General features: G+C 40.5%; 2 protein-coding genes across 10 annotated transcripts in view; one reads left to right on the plus strand and one right to left on the minus strand.

Annotated features, from left to right (window-relative positions):
• rad51ap1 (RAD51 associated protein 1) overlaps positions 1-6,513 on the minus strand; it is a 57,323-nt gene extending 50,810 nt beyond the window's left edge. Inside the window, exon 1 of the mRNA XM_060842887.1 lies at positions 6,440-6,513. Within this exon, the coding sequence (XP_060698870.1) occupies positions 6,440-6,456 (17 nt within the window). The 5' untranslated portion in view covers positions 6,457-6,513. The remainder of the gene's footprint in view (positions 1-6,439) is intronic.
• c23h12orf4 (chromosome 23 C12orf4 homolog) overlaps positions 1-21,515 on the plus strand; it is a 172,068-nt gene that overhangs the window by 111,374 nt on the left and 39,179 nt on the right. For 7 of the 9 annotated variants that reach the window (XM_060842877.1, XM_060842879.1, XM_060842878.1 and 4 more), the window contains one exon: positions 19,346-19,551. In XM_060842877.1, coding sequence (XP_060698860.1) covers positions 19,346-19,551 — 206 coding nt within the window. Of the gene's footprint in view, positions 1-6,770; positions 6,814-9,754; positions 9,777-19,345; positions 19,552-21,515 lie in introns of those variants that run through there. The other 2 variants (XM_060842884.1, XM_060842885.1) reach the window with 2 other exon arrangements.

Below are 21,515 nucleotides of genomic sequence, written 5' to 3' on the forward strand. Positions count from 1 at the left end.
CAAGGCAACAATGAAGAAACTGCAGTGTATTTTCAAGTTAGAATAGTTAGTGGCTTGGAAAGGAATTTGCAGATGGTGATGTTCTCATGTATCTGTCCACTTTGTACTTCTAGATGGAACTGATTGTGGGTGTGGAAGGTACAGTCTAAGGATCTTTGGTGAATTTCTGCAGAGCATTGTGTAAATAGTATGTACTGTGGCTACTGAGTGTTGTGGTGGAGGCAGTGCATGTGGTGCCAATCAAGCAGGCTGCATTATGCTGGATGATGTCAAGCTTCTCAAGTGTTGTTGGAGCTGCACGCATTCAGGCAAGCAGGGCATATCCATCACACTCCTGACTTGTGCCTTATAGATGTTGGGCAGGTTTTGGGGAGTCAGGAGTTACTCATTGTTTATTCTAGCCTCTGATCTGCTCTTGTAGCCACTGTATTTATACAAACAGCGAGTCCAGTTGAATTTCTGGTCAGTGGTAACTCCAAAGATGTTGACACTGGGGGATCCAGTGATAGTAACACCATTCAGTGTCAAGGAGCGATGGTTGGATACTCTCTTATTGGAGATAGTCATTGCCTGACATCTGTGTGGCACAAATTTACTTGCTACTTGTTAGCCTAAGCCAGGATATTATTCAAATCTTGTTGCATTTGAACATGGACTGCTTCAGTATTTGAATCATGAATGGTGCTGAACATCCTCAATTCTAATCTTGAGATGGAATAAAAGTCATTGATGAACAGTCGAAGATGGTTGAGTCTCAGCAACTCCTGAAAAAATACCTTGGAGCTGAGATGACTATCCTCCAGCAACCACAACCATCTTCCTATGTGCCAGGTAGGATTCCAACAAGTGGAGAATTTGCCCTCAATATCTATTAATTCCAGTTTTGGTTGGGCTCCGTGACACTCGATCGAATGTGGTCTTGATGTCAAAGGCATTCTCACCTCACCTCTGAAATTAAGCTCTTTTGTCTATGTTTGAATCGAGGCTGTAATGGGGTCAGGAGCTGAGTGGCTCTGGAGGAACCCAAACTGAGCATCTCTGAGCAGATTTTTGCTGAGCAGGTGCTGTTTCATAGCACTATTAATGGTACCTCCCATCACTTTACTAATGTCTGAGTGTATATCAATGTGGCAGTAAATGGCCAGGTTGAATTTGTCCTGCTTTTCCTGAACATACATACCTGGGCAATTTTCCACATCGTCAGGAAGATGTCAGTGTTATAAATGTTTGTCCCATTTAGCACAGTAGTTGTGCCACACAACACGATGAAGGGTAGTTTCAATGTGAAGGCAGGACTTCACCCCCACAAGGACTATGTGGTGATCACTTTTACTAATGCTGTCATGAACAGATACACCTGCAGCCAGCAGGTTGATAAGGATGGGGTCAAATATGTTTTTCCTTCTTGTTGGCTCCCTCACTGCCGAGGCCCAGTCTAACAGCCATGTGCTTTATGACTCGAAAAGTTCAATCAGTACTGCTGCTGCCAAGCCACACTTGGTGGTAGACACTGAACTCCCCCACCCAGAATACATTTTGCATCCTTGCCACTCTCTGTGGTTCCTCCAAATACTGTTCAATATGGAGAAGAACTGATTCATGAGCAAATGAAGAATAATACATGTTAATTGGCAAAATGTTTCCTTTACAAGTTTAACCTGAAGCCATGAGACTTCATAGGATCCAGAGAAAATGTTACAGACTCCGAGGACAACTCCCTCCCAACTGTACACCATTATGCCTCCATTACTGCTGGGTCTGTCCTGCCAATTGGACAGGACATATCCAGGGATGGTGATAATCATGTCCAGGATATTATCTGCAAATGCTATTTCCATGGTGTACCACCATGCGGTTGTTGCTTGACAAGTCTGTGAGACAAAATAATTTTGGCACTAGCTTCCAGAAGGTCTGCAGGATCGACAGGGCTGTTTCTGCCATTGTCTTTTCTGGTGCCTTGATCGATGGGTTCATTTTCTCATTGAGACTTCATACCTATTGATTAAACATTGGTGAGCCAGATGGGTAATGATTTCACGGTCATGAGTAGATTCTTAATTCCAGATATGTTTATTGAATTCAAATTTCGCCAAATTCAAACCTGGGTCTCCAGAAAATTAGTTGTGTTTCTGGATTATTGGTCTAGCGATAATACCACTAAGGCCATCTGAGTTCTTATCATCTGAGTACTTGTAAACCTGGCTTCAATGTCGCTGGATTTGATTGACTGACCTCTTATTGAATCTAAAGGATCAGATGGAGGAATTGCAAATTAAATTTCCCTAGTGCTTTTGTATCTTACTGATATTTAGTCTAATATCATCACAATACAGCAGTGTAGTGACAACTACTGTGTACTGGGAACCTCTCTTGACTTGTGGAGATTTTTGCCATCAAACATTTGCTATTGTAGTTTTTTTTACAAAGCTGAGCTGGCATAAAAGATCCAGTCATGTGTCTCCTTGTGAATGGTGGCATTTTGAGAGATATGGCTGCCAAGGTATGAGAAGTGATCAACATATTCCAGAATCTCTCCTTCCCCTTGTATAGGAGGTGGTCAATGTGTGTGGTATGAGATTTATTTTGGCAACATTCAAGTAAATGTCAAGTCTCTTCTATGGATAATCTGATGCAGTACACACATCAATGTTGCAGTTACCAACAAAGTGCAGATCAACATATGTCTATGGTGGTCAGTTTAGGTTTGGCATAGAGATGACACAGGTTTCCATCTAAGTTATACTGATTAATCATAACAGATGGTAGATAACTTAAATACTATGGTGGCTATCACAAAGCTTTGCTCAACACCCCTGTCAAAATTTGAAGGGAACCATTTCTATTCTCCAATGTAGTTGCAGTCATATTATCATAAAGGATTGCAGTGATTCCGTATGCAGAAGCTAAGTGGATGAGGCAAAGAGAGAAGTGGAATACAAGTCCAGCAGATAATCAGGAAGACGTATGGAATGTTGGCCTTTATTTCAAGAGGTTGGAACATAAGAACAGGGAAGTTTTACTGAAACTGTAGTAGGTCCTGGTGAGTAATGACACTTGTACTACTGTGAGGAGTTTTGGTCTCTGTATCATTTCATTGAAGGCAGTTCAGTGAAGATTCAGGAGTATGATCCCCAATATGGAAAGTCTGAACAGGTCGGGACTCCACTCACTGAAGTTTAGAAGAATGAGAGCTGATATCATTGAAACATATCGGATTCTTAAGGGGTTTGCCAGGTAAATGCTGAAAGGATATTTCCCCTCATTGCAGAGTCTTGGATCAAAGGCTCAGAGTAAAGGGGTGCCAATTTAAGACCAAGATGAGGAGGAATTTCTTTGCTCAGAGGGTTGAAAGTCTTTGGAGCTCCTTGCCACAGAACGTTGTGCAGTCAAAATTCTTATGTATATTTAAGGATGAGATAGATAGATTCTTGATCAGTAGGAGAATCAAGGATTACAGGGAAAGGGCAGAAAGATGGACATGAGGAATGTTGGATCAGCCACAATTCAATTGCATGGCAAGGCAGGCTTGAGGGGCTGAATGGCTTATTTTTATTCCTAATTTTTTTGATCTTATATTTACCCACAGGTTGTACCTATAGACTCACTCACACTTAAGAATCCATCTCCCTGTGACCCAGATGCTCCACCCAAGTGCTGCCCAACCCACCCAACCACATGCACACACACTCAACCAATAACCTTTCCTGGTGTCTCCACTCTTTATGCCCCTCTCATGGAACCCACAATTCCATGACCTAATCTGATTCCCAATGGCCTTACACCACGTCTGTAGCTCACTAAATTCTTTGAGTCTTTGGCTTTAATGAAAGCCTGACTGCCTGCATGTAGTGCCTTCAGATGCTCAAAACAGTAAAATTAATTGTAGTTTCTTTCCAAGCTGGGTGCTGATCACTTATAATTGAAAGGATTTAAGGATTTGTAACAATTACTAAAAGATTTGGACATTTTTTAATAACCATCTGCAGTGAATTCTTAACATTGCCAGCCATGCTAGTGGAGATGATAAAACTTTGTCAGATCAATCAAACCATAAACTATGAATCATTTTGTCTATTACTGCATTGTTCCTTTCACACAGCTTGTTGATAAAAGAGCTTCCTGCTGCCATATTCAGAACTATTAAGTTCATATTTCTTCATATCTCTAAGTTCATCATTACACCCATTATCAGTTATTTAACTATTGGTAAAAGTCCAGTCCGTGCCCCATTTTCATTACAGTATCGTAATTATTTTCATGTTTTTACTACGTATTATAGTTGATTGATTCAATCTGGTTGCCAAATCTACAAAAGCTATTTTTTTCTTTATCCCACACCTGTATGTCTACACTGTCTAATACTGACCAACTGACAGATTTTGCCACTAATACATTCATCATTGGGGTAAAACTTCCTGTATCAAAGAGCGTGCTGCTGGAAAAGCACAGCAGGTCAGACAGTACCCGAGGAGCAGGGGAGTCAACATTTTGAGAATAAGCTCTTCATCAGGAATGTGGGGGAGGCCCAAGGGGGCTGAAAGATAAATGGGTAGGGGATTGGGGCTGGGGGAAAGGTAGCTAGGAATGCGATAGGTAGATCAACGTGGGGAGGTGATCATAATAGGTCAGAGGGGAGGGTGGAATGAACAGGTGGGAAAGAAAATTGACAGATAGGACAATTCAAGAGGGCAGTGCCGAGTTAAGAGGGTTGGACCTTGGATAAAGTGGGGAGGATGGGAGATGAGGTGAGAAAACTGGTGAGATCAGTATTGATCCCATATGGTTGGAGGGTCCCAAGGTGGAAGTTGAGGTGTTCTTCGTCCGGGTGTCGGGTGGCTAGAATCTGACAGTGAAAGAGGCCCAGGACTTGCAGAGTGGGAGGGTGAGTTGAAGTGTTTGGCCACAGGGCGGATGGATTATTTAGTGTGTTTGTCCCAGAGTTGTTCTCTGAAGCGTTCCGCAAGCTGGCGTCCTGTGTCCCCAGTGTAAGGGAGATCACATCACCCCCATCTGCATATCCCTATTGCATTCCCAGTTAGCCTCCCCCCAGACCCATTTATCTCTCAGCCCCCTTGGGTCTCCCGCACATCCCTGATGAAGGGCTTATACTCGAAATGTCAACTATCTTGCCTCTCAGATGCTGCCTGACTGGTTGTGCTTTTCCAGCAACACACTTTTTGACTCTGATCTCCAGCATCCACAGTCCTCACTTTTTCCCAGTTGATTAAAACTTCCTGTGACCAATAAAAAGCCCTCTCTTTGATCCATATCTGCCTATTCTGCTTCTGAATGTTTGAATACTCTATTGTACTTTTTGGGATAATACATGATGTAATGGTATTTTGAATCACACCTGAAACATCATTTGACTAAACCCTATGCATTTAGAATCAGAATCATCGTGATGTACAGCACAGAAACAGACTCCTTCAGTCCAACTTGTCCTTGCCAACCAGATATCCTAAATTAATCTGGTCCCACTTGCCAGCATATCCCATGCCCCTCTAAACCCTTCCTATTCATATACCCTCCCAGATGCCTTTTAAATGATGTAATTATACCAGCCTCCACCACTTCCTCTGGCAGCTCATTCCATACATGCACCACCCTCTGCATGAAAAGGTTGTCCCTTACAATTTTAAATCTTTCCCATCTTACCATAAACATATGCCCTCCAGTTTTAGACTTCCCCACCCCAGGGGAAAACCCTTGTCTATTTACCCCATCCACGCCCCTCATGATTTTATAAACCTCTATAAGGTCACCCCTCAGCTTCCAACGCTCCAGAGAAAACAGCCCTAGCCTATTCATTCTCTCCCTATGGCTCAAACCCTCCAATCTTGGTAACATCCTTGTAAAACAGGGTTAATTTGTTTATTATAATTCCCAAATTCACTAACCTTCTAGAATTCATCAAAAGCATTTCTGCCCTCCTTTCCCCTCAAATTCTTTTATCACACCTACATCTTGATGATCTTTAATGACATTAGGATTTCCATTTTCTTTTGAATGGCCAATTGCCCTATTTGCACCATGAAAACTGATGGAAAGCATTACTTTCCAATTATTTTTGTTTTATCATGCTTCTGACATTTCTTCTGACTGAGTGTGTTTATCCTCAAATTTAACTCCTGTCAAACCCAGAAGTGCACCCAGATTTGACATTTTGGATTAGTCTAACAGCTGAAATGCCAGCACAGATTGAGGAAATTTAAAATATAATATCTGCAGTCCTGCACACCATGTACTAAATTCTATGATTGGTCTGTTATAGGACAATTTTTCACTGTCCTATTTCACTGTTTCTGACTATGTCAAGATGTGACCATGGCACTATCAGGTCTCACCCACTTCCACCAATTCCCACATCACCAGCCACCAGGTGCCCCCTCCAGATCCCTGCCCATCTCCTCCAGCATTCCCAGTTAGATTCACTAACCTCACCGGCCTGGCCATCGCTCTCCCAGCAGCATCAACAGAACCAGCACAACAACAACAACAACAACAATAACAATAACAGGGGTCTTGGAGCAAAATGAGAAATAAATCACCCGCCAACAAACGGCAGCTCCCAGCCGCACATTCGCCACAACTGTAAATTAAAAACCTTGAGTAATTACAGAATTAAGGGCAAATCAAGTTTTTAAAAAAATACTGAGGCTCATGTACATTTAAACAACAGAGCTTTCTATCACTCCGTAAATACTCAGATGATATTCCGCCGAATCAGCTGTTTGATATTGAAGCCTTTATCTTTGAGAAAAGGGGTTTGGGTTACAGCTGGTTCCTGTTTGCAGAAGGAATTGGCTGCAGGTAATGGTCAGATTTATTAATTATCGCTTCTGTGAAGTCAAAAAGCCTTTTGATCGGTATTTCAAGGAGAAGAATATAATGTGTAATATTTGAAGAGTTTTCTTTTAATTTCAATTGTATTTACTACATTATGTCTGCGCTTTGTTTGTTATTAGTTGATATTCATTGTTGAATGGATTAAATGCTAAAGTTCTTCCATTTTCTCTTTCAGTCAAGCATTTATTACTTCTGACACCTCTGTTAAGTTGCAGTTTTCTCTCTCTTCACCGCCCACCCCAAGCGTTATAAATACGTTTGCTAAGAGCAACTGTGGAAGGCATTTATAGAATCCAAGTTGCTGGAGTCACTGTCATTTTAGTCTTTTCTACAGCACTTTTCTTGGGCCTGCAGTACAAACAGCATCTTGCTTGAAGACTGCTCAACTCTAAAATTATGGAATATTGGTCAACATCAGCATTAATTGTACCTACACAATAAGATCCTTCTTGTTTTCAAATATGTTGATTTGGATAGAAGTCAGGAAAAAATGCCAGCGAGCAAGAATTTTGTAAAATTCTCTGAATGCTGGTAACTTGGCCAAACTATCAAACAGCATGTTAAAAAAGTACTTTAAAGATGAATAAATAAGATAAAAAATTGGTGTTGTCAGGCCAGTCATTTGTGTGGAACTGTGGCACTTATAAATTTGTGATTGTAATTTCCTTATTGATCTGGTCAGATGTAGGTTTTGTAAGTGCCCTTCTGAACCCACAATTATTTTGTTCTAATTTTAACATAGCTAGATTTTAACAAATAATCCTCATTATTTTAGGACCTTATCCCAATGGTAAATTTCATACCTTAGATCAACTTCAGATAGCTAAAAATAATGGCATTGAAATTACAACAAGGAAGGTATTCTGCATAAACAAAAATTACTGGAGAAACTCGGCAGATCTGGAAGCATCTATGCAGAGAAAACAGAGTTAACACTTTGAATTCAATGGAACTTCAGACTTTCTGTTTATGTTTCAGATTTCCAGTATCCACAGTTCTTTTGTTTTATGTCAAGTTATTCTGGATGCACTGTCAACTGCAATAATAAATTTACATGATACAGCTAGAAAAAAAGTCTGAATGGAGTTTTTAAAAAATTCATTAATGGAATGTGGGCATTGCTGTTCAGGCCAGTGTTTATAATCCACCCCTAGCTGCTCTTGAAAGTGGTGGTGAACTGCTGCAGTCCATTTGGTGCAGATACTCCCAAAATGCTGTTAGGAAGTTCCAGGATTTTGACCCCATGACAGTAAAGGAACAATGATATATTTCCAAGTCAGGATGATGAGTGGTTTGGAGGGAAATTTACAAGTGAGTGTGTTTCCACGTATCTCTTGCTGTTGTCCTAAACAAAAGCGGTCAAAGGTTTGGAATGCAGTATGTGAGGAACAGTATTCTAGCTATACTTAAAGGTCGTGGCTTGGAATGTGGCAAGTTGAAATGCCCATTCCGAGATTGATAGATTCTTGTTGTCTCGAGGAATTAAGGGCTACGGGGAGAACGCTGGTAAGTGGAGTTGAAATGCCCATCAGCCATGATTGAATGGCGGAGTGGACTCGATGGGCCTAATGACCTTATTTCCACTCCTATGTCTTATGGTCTTATGGTCTCTTATGGTCTTAAGTTCAGTTCTACTAAGGGAACATTGTCAGGGTCCATAGCCTTTGCAGTATCTCGTGCCTTCAGCCATTTCTTAATATCACATGGAGTGAATTAAAGTGGCTAAAGGCTGTGACGCTGGGGACCTCAGGAGAAGGCTGAGATGGATCATCCATTTGGCATTTCTGAGTGAAGATTGTTCCAAATGCTTAAGTCTTGTCTTTTTCACTAATGCTAGGGGCTCTCCATTGTTGATGATAGGGATGCTTGTGACACCAGCTTCTCCAGTGAGTTTTTCTTTTAATTGTCCACCACCATTCACAATTGGATGTTGCATGACTGAAGAGTTTAGAACTGATCTGTTGATAGTAGAATCAATTAGTCCTGTCAATTACTTACTGCTTATGCAGTTTGGCAGACATGTAGTTCTAGGACAAAGTGAGGACTACAGATGCTGGAGATCCAAGTCAAGAGTGTGGTACCGGAAAAGCACAGCAGATCAGACAGCATCCAAGGAGCAGGGGAATTGACGTTTCAGGTATAAGCCTTTCATGTAGTCCTGTTTTGTATCTTTAACAATGGACGCCTCTTTCCAGATATGCCTGGTGGTGCTCCTGGCATGCCATTGTACATTCTTGATTGAACCAGGATCGATCCCCTGGCACGATGGTAATAGTAGTGTGGACGATGTGCTGGGCTATGAATTTGCAGATTGTGTTTGAATACAATTCTGTTGGTGCTGATGTCTGAAAGCACCTCAGATGCACAGATCTGTGTGAGGTCTATCCCATTTGCATACTGATAGAATACCCTTCATCATGTTGTGTGGCACTCAGTGTGAAGGTGGGACTTCACCTCCACAAGGATTGTGCAGTGGTTACTCCTACTAATAGTTTCATGGATGGATAGATCTGTAACAGGCAGGTTGGTAAGGATGAAGTCAAATATGTTTTTCCCTCTTACATCCCTGACTGCAAGTTACTAACCTGCCTGTCTTTTAGGACTAGACCAGTTTGGTAAGTAATGTTGCTGCTGAACCACTCTTAGCAATGGACATTGAAGTCCCCTACCAGAGCACATTTAGCGTCCTTACTACCTTCAGTGCTTTCTCTCAAATTCCATGTGCAGGAATTCTGAGTCGGGTTGATATCTGTAATCAACAAGGGATATCCTTACCCATGTTTCACCAAATGTGATGAGACTTCATGGAGTCCAGAACCAACATTGAGGAATCCAAGGGCATGCCACTGTGCCACCATCTCTACTGCCCTACTGGTAGGATAGAACATACCCAGTGTGGGAGTCGTGTCTAAGACATTGTCATCAAGGTATGTTTAAAGGATTTTGACTGTGTCAGACTGCTCTTTGGCTAGTCTGTGAGAGAGTTCTCAAAATTTTAGTACTAATGCCCAAATGTTGGTAAGGAGGGTCAGCAGGGCTGAATTTACTATTGTAATTTCCCAAGCTTAGTTCAATGCCAGGTTGTCTGTGCAATTTCAATTTTTTTGGAGATTTTTCAATGATTTGATACAATCAAGTGGCTTGCTAGGTCAGTTCAAAGGACAATTAGGAGTCAGACACATTCCAGTGTGTATGGGGATACATGTAAGCCAGACCAGTAAGGATGCTAGATTTCTTTCCTTAAAGGTTATTAGTGAACCCGATGGATATTTTCTTATGACAATTGACAATGGAATTAACAATTTCAAATTCTACAATCTGTCCTGGAACACGGAACATTACCTGGGTCTCATGATTACTAAACTAGAGACAAAATCTCTTACACCATTTCTTCCATCTGTGTATTCCTCCTTTCAGTGCACATTTATTCTGATGGATGTTTGAGTGTCCCTTTGTTTTAAAAAAAACTACAGTCTGTTGAACTGTTATCCTGCCTTACATGAAATTTTTTAAAAGAATGTAAAATATTAGTTACTGAAAATCTGAAATAAAAATAAAGGCTGGAAATATTTAGCAGGCCTGACATTAGCTGTGGAGAGAGAAACAGTTAATTTTGTGTCTGTGACCTTGCTTCAGAATACTGATCAAACTCAAGGGGAAACAAAAATTCAATATGGTAAAGTAGAAGCAGTAAATGGAAAATCCCTTGGGTAAATTTTCAAGGTGAAAATTTAGTCATGAAACAAAAGTCACAGTAAATTAATCACTGATACCAAAGCAAATAATTGCAGTGGTGAAGTGCAGCATTGTCAAAATTAGGTTAATGATCTTCTGCACTCCACAAGGGTAAGTGCCACTGTCTTCAGTCTGCTATCATGCACTCAAGCGCTCATCAATACTCATGGAATGCAAGTCTTGAAATTGCATGCATCATTTACCTTCAAAGGCTTTCGCCTACCTCATCCTCTCAAACTCTGCACTTCCTATTCACTAGATCAGCTAACCACCTCTTCTGTTTATGTATGATCACTAATCTCTCTTCCATCTAATTTTATTGCAGTCGATCCTCCCTTTGTCTCTGTAGGAAAACCCAGTTCATAAATAGGACAAAAAACACAAGACCATCATGCTTCTTGCTTTCTACAAAGAGAAAATTCTAGAACTGGCTGGAGATGAGCACGACTGCTTGTGGAGCCAGGAGGCCTCAATGGCCATCCAACCCATAAAACTTTATCCTTCTTTGACAACTAATTCTCTCTCTTACGAAGGCACTAGTGGTATCTAGCTCCACAAACAATTCAGAAGGAAGCCACTCCACACTCAGAGGACGCAGTGGAAAGGCTTTCATCTGCATCTTCCACCTGTTCTGAAAGAATACCCTCCGTGGATATCCTTTCAAGATTAGACTCCGGATCACAATCTGGTGAGCAGGTCTCCATGCTCAGGCAGAGTTGTCCTAGGAGATAGCATCAGATAACAGCTGGAGAGCAAGTAGTTTCTGCGTTTGGGGCAAAAGATGATCCGATAGATGTGGCCATTGATGATTGTGAAAATGCACTGACAGACATAGGAACAGCAGGCAAGATCATCAAAGGCATGCTGTAAGCTGGCTAAGGGAGAAAAGAGTCCAGCAATGCTATCAGTGCCATGCTTGCTGCAATACACATATGGACAAGGTGGTGACTGTCATGGTGACCAAGGTCTAGCCAACACTGCCTGCTAGATGTATGCAGGAAACTGCACTATATCTCCTTAGCTATAAAGGCTCAACATCACTAATGGAAGGCAAGTGGGTGACAAGGGACTTTAACCTAAATACAGGTGCTCCTTCCTCTGAGAAAGACTGGGTGGTGTCAGCTGGCCTGTATGAGATTTTGCAGAAGTTCAAACAGTGGAGTGAGCCTGAATCCGGAAAGGACACTCAGCAGAGCTGCGTTCCTAGGCCCAAAGGACCTACATAAACACCTCTAAGATATCCTGACCAATTACAGAGCAGGCTCCCACTACCTGGAAGTTAGGACTGCAGTTGGATTGTGCTGGAAGGAAGAAAAAAACTGAGTGCATCTTACATTTTTGTAACTATATCTTTATTTACATGGTCAAACAATGTATTGCAATATAATGTTGTATGTCAGACCTGGTTAAGTCACACCTATGTAGGCGATGAGCACCCTCCTCCGATATCTCAAGGATGAAAGAAGTTACAATCGCCAAGCATTGACCTAATGAATTTGCAGCTTTACTCTGACCCTGAAGAAGATAGCATGAACTTACTATATTCCTGATGAAGGGCTTATGCCCAAAAAAATGATTCTCCTGCTCCTCAGATGTTGCCTGACCTGCTGTGCTTTTCCGGTGCCACACTTTTCAACTCTGGTCTTCAGCATCTGCAGTCCTCACTTTCTGCAGTAACTTACTGCACCCAATTTATCTGTGGTGTTAGTCATTTTGTGTAGTTATTACACTAATGATTTTTGATCCAACGTGGCTAGGTTCCATTTTTTGTTTGTGAGACAAATTTGTAGGCTCCACCTCAGAATGCAAGATATTCCCCCAGCCACCCTGTTCTCTTTTTGCATTGTTTTTCCTGTAGTCCCGTAAACCTTCAGCTTACCCCATTTCAGTTGAGTCCTTTTTATATTATAATTAATGTGCCCACTTTACCTCTAGACCCCAAGGCTTTTGGAAATTTTCTTCTCTTGGTGGCCCTGCACACTCTCTCTCATGCAGAAGCTACAGTGGTCATGACCTGCAAGAACTCCACTCCCTCCCAGAAGACCCAAGCCACTCCTGTTATCTAATGAGGTTCTACCTTTGTAGGAAAAGCTAGTCCATAAATAGGACAAGAAACTCAAGACCAAGTGTAATTGAGTGGTGGCTAACATCAGGCTTTTCGCTTTCTGCAAAGAGAAAATTCTAGAACTGGCTGGAGAAGAGCACAACTGTTTGTGTATCAAGCCAGGGCTCAATGGCCATCCAACCCATAAAACTTTATCCCTCTTTGGTAACTAATTCTATCTCTCTCTCTCTCTCTCTCTCTCTGGAAGGCACTAGTGGTATCTAGCTCCACAAACAATTCAGAAGGAAGCCACTCTACTCTGAGGATGCAGTGGAAAGGTTTTCACCTGCATTTAAAATTTCCCTTTATCACTGTCATCGGTCTTTCAGCAACCCTGTGCAATGAGCTCCATTCCCAGGATTGAAATGCCCACTTCTGCCAGGACTCAATGTACTGCTCCCTGATAACCTCCCATTGCGTAAACCCTAGGACTGATCGTCGGACACTCCTGGGCCTGACTTGACAGGACAGCACTGTGGGATTGATGGCACAAGTTCGAAGTGGCAATAGAATCCCAAAATACAGTTCTTTATACATGGTTCTTACATATATTAAAATTCCATTGCTGTGGTGTTACATTGTTTTATTAAAAAACACACAGGTTATAGTACACAAAGGCTTAGGGAGTTTCTGTCCTGGGGGACAGGCATGGGTAAAAACATGTGCTAAGAGCTGGCTGTTACTTCTGATGAGATTTAAGGGTGTCTGTCCAGTCTGCTTGCATAATTAAGAGGTATTAGTCCTTTTTTGACTTTTAGATTAGTAAATGTTGGTTAAAAATACCAGATGTTTATGCTCTATATAAGTTAGAAATTGTACCTGTACTTAATAAAAGAATAAAGGATATTAGACTGTTTGTTTGTTTACCACAGCTGGGTTGTGAGATTTGTTTACCATTTGCTGGTGTGAGTTTCATTCATTCATGTGATTTCACTTCAGCGCTGTTTTGACAGTTTAAGGGATAATGACCCAGTGAAAAGGTATTTTACCAAGTACATGAAACTGTTCAGTGTTCTGGACCTGAATAGATTATGGAAGATAGTTGGTGAAGACTTATGGTGGGAACGATATTGTTCTGTATGCTACGCTTATTCAGAGGTTAAACACTGCTCGTAGCAGGGGCTGATAAGGTGTGAAAATGCATTAATGGGTTTGAAAGGGCTGCTTTGATTAGAAAGGGTTGTTTTATATTTGGTCTATCTTATCTATACTACAGAACCACAGTTTATGAATGAATGAAACTGTTATAGTAGGGAGTTATGATTGAATGAAATGGTAATGCAGTGTTCACTTGTGAGCGGGTTAGTAAAGAAGTTATGAATGAATAGACATAAAGCACTTGTGCGTTACTGAAGGGATCTAGATACAATCACTCAAAGTCCTGAGTGAGCACAGTTCAGCCATTACACTAATGCACTTTCAGTTCCCAGACTGCTTGCACTTTACCTGCTGATTTGACTTAGACCTGATCCCCAGAGCGCAATGACTCTAATTCCCGAATCTGCAAGGCCGAGAACCTGACTGAATGTAGCCAACCCCCTTGATTAACTGTAGTGGTACTTCCTTGCAATGTCCCCATTGATTCTACTAAGTACTGCTTCCCTTTGACTTCCACAGATAGCTGTTTGCTTAAAGCAAATGCAAGATGTTTACTGTGTAAGCTGCTGATGCATACTATAGCTGTGATGTTAATGTAGCGCAGTGACATACCCACTCCCTTAACTGATTAGTACTCTCTCAACTGCACAAGCAGCTTGTTTCTATATTTAAAAAGTACTGCAAACCGCGTGAAGCGTCATATTTTGTAAATCAATGCTGAAATTATGAAAGTGCATGAAGAAAGCAGTGTCCATATAAGTGCAAGGTGAGCTAAGAACTATAAAATATATCCTGCATTGCTACATGTGTATCCCCAAGCACAGAGCAAAATATCAGAAGCATGTAAGTCCTAGGTGTAAACTATTGAAATTGGTGTGTGACTTGGTCTGAGAGCTGACATGATTGATGGTGTACTGAGTTTGGTGGTTTGTCAATAGCAACTGGTATGGTTGAAAGGTTGAGGAGAATAGTGTCACTGAATTTGCAAGAACATCTGCTGAAAACACAATTGGATAATGGTCAGAACAAGCAATCGGAGAGCAGAAACCGTAAGGTACCTGATGGAATTACATGTGGGAGTATGCACTATTTGGTTTCTTGGTGAAGGAGAGGTGAATTGGAACTGGATTATATAAAATGGCAAGGTGGGATGTTAATAAATTGCAAATCCATGGAGATAAGGTATCCATTGAATGGCAAAATTCAGAAGCCTCAATTTCAGTCTTAAGGGAAAAATTGTAGAATTGGTTTAGCAATGTTGAGGTTCAGATTTTTTTCATACTCCATGTGTTTTCCAAATTTGTCACCATTGCTCATGTTGCACCAGAAAGGGGAAAATTCTGTCTTGTATGTAGTATGTGTGTGAAGTGTGTTTTTGTTTGTGATAAAATGAGAAATTAAATATTCTATTTTGACGTTTAAAATATGTTTCCAAAAAGGTACTATTTAGTCAATAGTGCTTTTCACCTTTTGTTACAGTGTAAAACATAAATCATGAAATGTTATTCTTTCAGATATTAACTAACTGGAATTTCTAATTTTGTTTTTAAAAGTTGTAGGTCCCTCCAGGAATTGGCACAAAATTGGTAAAAAGTTTTTGATCGTAAATTAACAAGTAGATGGACAGTGGTACATGGATTTATGCATCTTTACAATAGACATTCATGAAATTCATATGCATTTACTGTATACTCCAGAAGGATGTTCACTTTAAGGCATAGTCACTTTTTGAAAAGTTGTGAAATATTTTGTTTGGAAATATTTTGCACCGAGTGTTTATCTCTCTTGGGATTGTAATATCCATGTCATTTTGGAACTCTTTTAAAAAAACATAGAATGCTGGAAAGACATCAAAGGGCAGTCCACTTTTGGAATGGAGGGTGTATTGTTTTTGGTTTGTATTTATCATAATATTTACAATTAAGGAAATTTTGAAATTGAAATCCTGATGTTTCAAACTATTTTGAATTTTTTTTGTAATAGTTATAAGTTGTGGGAGTCAACTTTGTATGTAGTGGATACATCTGAGCAATTTGTAAACACAATGTACTGATTTTGAAATGGTTGTTTAATCTTCAGACATTAGCGTAGATAGTTTATGCAGATACGTATACTTTTATCCCACAAGAAAGCAAATTGTCTGTTGAATTATGAGTTTTTGACCAGCAACTGTCAACCTAAGCCCCAAAGGATATTTCCAGAAAGTTGTTATGCTCCAGTCACTGATTTCATGGCCAGTTCTGTCTACATCGGCCATCAAACTGAATTCTTAGTCCCACTGTAATTTGCACAGCCAACATGGAATCCCAATATAAACCACAAACAATAATTTTCTTGGCATTGTAGTAGTATCCCTATCCATGAGTCCAAAGGTTTGACTTCTAGTCTCACCTACTTCAGATGTGTGTCATAGCATGTTTGAACAAATTGATTAAAAATATCTAAAGCACCAACATTAGATACATATTTGACATAAAACTAGCACATCATGAGGATAAAGTGCCTCTGCTATGAGAGGACAGCTTGTAAAGAGAGTATGCTGCTATGAGCTGGGGGAAATATAGAATCATGGTAAATTAAAGTTTATACACAGGCCAGTGAGGTGCATGTTTTTCTCCATGCCCTTTCATTTTGATAATGGAAATGTATTTTGAAGATAAGGAGCAGAGGTATCTCGAATATCTTGGTCAAAACGAATTCCGCCACCAAATGAAAAAAGATTATCATCACATTTGTGTGTGCAGTGCTACTCCTGTGATTCTCCACACCCCCCTAGGAGCTCTTCTCAGGTTCCTGAGCCCCCCTTTCAAACAGGGATACAACACAAAACAGACAGAAAATCATTTATTATTGAATGGCAAGAAAACTTTAACATACTGACATGCTGGACAAAACTTAAAAAAAAGACTGTATGAAATTAAACATCCATCAGGCCTAATGTGATCTTTGAGCTTGGTGCTTTTCTGCACATTTCATGATGTTGGGCTCCAAATTAGACAATGACAGGAGGTGACCTCAGACTGTTGCGACATCAGTTCTGTTCCTGGATTTTGTCAAGGAAACTACCTTGCAGAATCTGCTCTCAATCAAGTATGTTAAGGGAAAGACAAAAAAAAAAGTTTGGGCTTTTATTTCACAGGGTTGTAAACTTATTCGGCAGATTACTTTTGATCTAAAAAGCTTTTTGAAACTGAACTGATGATGTGCAGTTGTATCACTTTGAAGATCAGTCAAACTCGCGAGGTTCTGCCTCAATTTGTACTTCAACTGGATTCTACTATAAATATAAAGATATTGTAAATAGGAGGGAAACTGTTGACTCCAGTGAAGGCTGTTGGGTAGTTCATTGGTTCATTTGCGGGGCCCCCCATAAACCCCTAGGGCTCCCTTTCTCTTCATTTTCAGTCTGTAGTTTCCTTCAAATGTGCCAAGGTCCCCAAGGGTGCCGTACGGCCCCCGTTGAGAATGGCTATGTTACTCTACACATAATTTGGAGGTGCCGGTGTTGGACTGGGGTGTACAAAGTTAAAAATCACACAACACCAGGTTATTGTCAACCACCTGATGAAGAAGCAGCATTCTGAAAGCTCGTGCTTTCAAATAAACCTGTTGGTCTAGAAGTTGATTTTGTGTGATTTTTAACCTTAATCTACACAGATTAGATTGCCTTGTTTCCCTATATTAGAATTCCCTAATTTTTCCAAGTACCAAATAGCTATTAAGTCCTTTGATGGGTTCAGAGGTCATAAAAAGGACCATATAAATGTAAGTCAAGGAGCCAGTGAAATAATACATTATGAGTAAAAGCCATCTTTCTCCCACCTTGACAAGTGTAACAAGTTGTCAACATTGCAAATGCATTCTTCCTTTTTCCTAAATAAACATTTATGCCTTGATTATATTTTATTGCACTCACATGTACCTATGTGTGTTGAAAGGTTTTGTTTTGCAAGCAGTACAGGCAGACCAAAGCAAACAAGCACACAGATCATAGGGTGCTTCAAGCAAGGTGTACAAGGTTACAACTGCACAAGAGGTGCACAAAGTAAGATCGACGTTAGCAAGATCAACATTATCTGAAGTTACAGAGGTCTATTTACCAGTGTAATAACAGTAGAAAAGAAGTTATTCTTGAACGTACTGGTGTGTGTGTTCAAGCTTTTCTATCTTTGCCTAACGGGAGAGGTTGGAAGAGAGCATTACCGCAATGGGAGGGGTCTTTGATGAGGTGGCAATGAGAAATGTAAGTGGAGTCCAGGGATGGAATGCTGGTTTCCATGATAGTCTGGGCTGTGCACACAACCTTCTATAGTTTTTTGCAAGGTTTGTGAAGATTTGTAGCTCAGGTTGACGTTTAGGGTGTAGGTTTGCTTACTGTGCTGTAGGTTTGATATCCAGACGTTTCATTACCTGGCTAGGTAACATCATCAGTGGCGACCTCTAAGTGAAGCGAAGCTGTTGTCTTCTGCTTTCTATTTGTATCTTTCTCCAGGATGGGGTTCCTGAGGTTTGTGGTGATGTCATTTCCTGTTCGTTTTCTGAGGGATTGATAGTTGGCATCTAGATCTATGTGTTTGTTTATGGCGTCGTGGTTGGAGTGCCAGGCCTCTAGGAATTCTCTGGCATGTCTTTGCTTAGCCTGTCCCAGGATAGATGTGTTGTCCCAGTCGAAATGGTGGTTTCCGGGAGAAAGATATAAATAGAAAGCAGGAGACAACCACTTCACTTCACTTGGAGGTCGCCACTGATGTTACCTAGCCAGGTAATGAAACGTCTGGATATCAAACCTACAGCTCAGTGAGCAAACCTATACCCGCCTTCTATAGTTTCTTACAGTTCTGGGCAGAGCAGTTGCCAGACCGTTATGCACCCAGATAGAATGCTTTCAGTAAAAGTTGGTGAGGATCCTTATGGACGTGGCAAATTTCCTAAGCTGCTTGAGGAAGAGGAGCCATTGTTGTGCCTCCTTGACCGTTGCATCAACAAGGGAGGTCCAGGCCTTTGAATTGACTTTAAACAAAGTGTTTTAAATATGAACATTCCTACTGTCCTTCTAGTCAACTGAAGATTTTCAATATCTTTAGATTGTTATTTACAATTCGTATTATAAATGGCAAAAAAAAATTCACTTTATTTGGTGTCCCTTTTATAAACGATTCAAAATGATCTGGCCTCATTAATACTAAAATAATCTGCACAAAGTTTATTAATACACAACAATGCAGATTGGTCATAAACAAGGATCCTCCTGTATTGTGTAAAACCCTAGAAATTGCTTTTTGGATGGTACAGGATAACATTTGCAAAGGCAAAGACATTGGATAAGCACTGAATGGCATTCCTTGTGCCTTAAATTGTGCAGCTCTGAATCTACAAGGATTATAATCCATTGCATAGCAAACAAGTGCAATAATCTACTGAAGAAGGGTCATTGGACTTGAACGTTATCTCTGCGTTTTCTGGTGCAGACATACAATGTTTCTCCTGCAATTTTTGCTTTTGCAATAATCTACTGTTTTATAACCTTTTCATGAAATACAGTATTATTATTTGTTTCAGAACTGGAGTGATGTTAAGGAGCACAAGAATTAAAGAAAATTCTGCAAATGTGCGACCATCGGAAAAAACATTTATCTTTAATTTCAAGACAGGACATCAGTCATGTGTGCTGACTGCACCCATCCAGATTCCTATGCAAGGAAGTATCAATGATTTACATGGCCGTCTAATGCTCTTACATAATCTTCCTTATTTTATTGACAATGGTGAGTAAGTTATGTCTCAAATTGCAGGTATTTCCTATTCACCTATCATATCTGTCCTTGCTGATCTGTAATGATATCCAGTCAATTAATGTCTTGAATTTAAAATTCACATCCTTGTTTTCAAAACCCATTCTGGCTTTGTTCCTCCCAATCTCCATAATCTCTTCCAGGCTTGCAACCCTCCAAAGTATCTGCTTTTCTCTAACTTTGACCTCCTGAGCATTCTTATTCCAATCACTGTTCTATTAGTGGTCGTGCCTATTCGTTTCCTTGTCTCTATGCTCTGGAATAACTGTCCATATTGCTTTTCTCCTTTAAGACACTCTTCAAAACCTGCTCCTTTTAACAATATTTTAATTATTTAACTGATATTGTCCTGATATGGCATTCTGTTCTATTTTGATTTACAGCATTATTGTAAAGTGTCTTGGGGAATTTTATTATAATTCAAGGTGCTGGATAATCTCTGCTTCTCTTACTTAATTGTTCATGGAGGGTGGGGATGGGGGATGTGGATGTTGCTGGCTGGAGCAGCATTTATTGCCCATGCCTCATTGTTTGTGACAAGGTGGTGATAAATACCTTCTACACTCCATGTGATGTAGGTAGATCCACAGTGGTGTCAGTGAAGACTAGATAAATTTTATTCTTTTGCATGAAGACATGTCCATTTTTCGAATCTGTGATATGTGATTAGATTAGATTACTTAGTGTGGAAATGGGCCCTTCAGCCCAACAAGTCCACACCGACCCGCCAAAGCGCAACCCACCCAGACCCATTCCCCTACATTTACCCCTTCACCTAACACTACGGGAAATTTAGCATGGCCAATTCACCTAACCTGCACATTTTTGGACTGTGGGAGGAAACAGGCCCTTCGGCCCAACCAGTCCACACCGACCCTCCGAAGAGTAACCCATCCAGGCCCATTCCCCTCTGACTAATGCACCTAACACTATGGACAAACAAACAAAAAACTACTCACCAGGATACTTGAACATCACCTAGCCACAAAAAAAGACATGACCCACTCTCACTAGTATCTTTACATACAGATGAGGAAGGAAATCACTTCGATTGGGACAATATATCCATCCTCCAAAGAGACACGCATGAGAATTCCTAGAAACGTGGCATTCCAACCAGAGCTTTATCAACAAACACATTTGACTTGGGTGCCATTTACCACCCCATGAGAAAAACAACAGGAAATGACATCACCAACCTGAGGAAACATTAACACATAAATAGGAAGCAGGCCATACCACCGTCTTCATCCAGTTACCTAGTATGGTGATGAAACATCTGAAAATGAATTTTCCAGCTTAGCGAGCAAACCTACATCCAGATTTTGTGCAAGTGTGAACTGATATTATTAAAGGTTAATTAATTACTTATTAATAATGCATCAGTGGTTTGGTCTTAATCACTTTCTGTGGTCGAGCATTTCAAGGGTTGTCACTCTTTGGATAAGAAATTTCTCCTTACCTCAGTGCTGAATAGACAACTCTGTATCCTTAGCCTGTTGCTCTTGATTCTGGACGCCCCACTCATCTGGAACATCCTTTGTGCATTTACCCTGTCTAATCCTAATTTGAATTTTATAGTTTTGAGATTCTCCCCTCATTGTTTTGAGCTCCGGTGAATTCCAGTCTTCAGTCCTGCCATCCTGGAAGCTGGTAAACCTTCATAGTACTCCCCTTCAAGGCCAGAACATCCAGCCTCAGATAAGCAAACTAAAACTGTGCATAATACTCAGGGCATTCTCACTAAGGTCCTGTACAACCGCAGCAAAACATCACCACTCCTGTACTCAAATGTTCTCATAATGAAGGCCAACATTCCATTCGCTTTTATCACCAGCTGCTGTACCAATATGCTTACTGTTAGTGGCTGATATTCAAAGACACTCCAGTCTCGTTACGCTCCCTTTTTCAATCTGTCATGATTCAGATAAAAATGT

Source organism: Hemiscyllium ocellatum, chromosome 23, assembly GCF_020745735.1.
Source record: "Hemiscyllium ocellatum isolate sHemOce1 chromosome 23, sHemOce1.pat.X.cur, whole genome shotgun sequence".
Classification (NCBI taxonomy): domain Eukaryota; kingdom Metazoa; phylum Chordata; class Chondrichthyes; order Orectolobiformes; family Hemiscylliidae; genus Hemiscyllium; species Hemiscyllium ocellatum.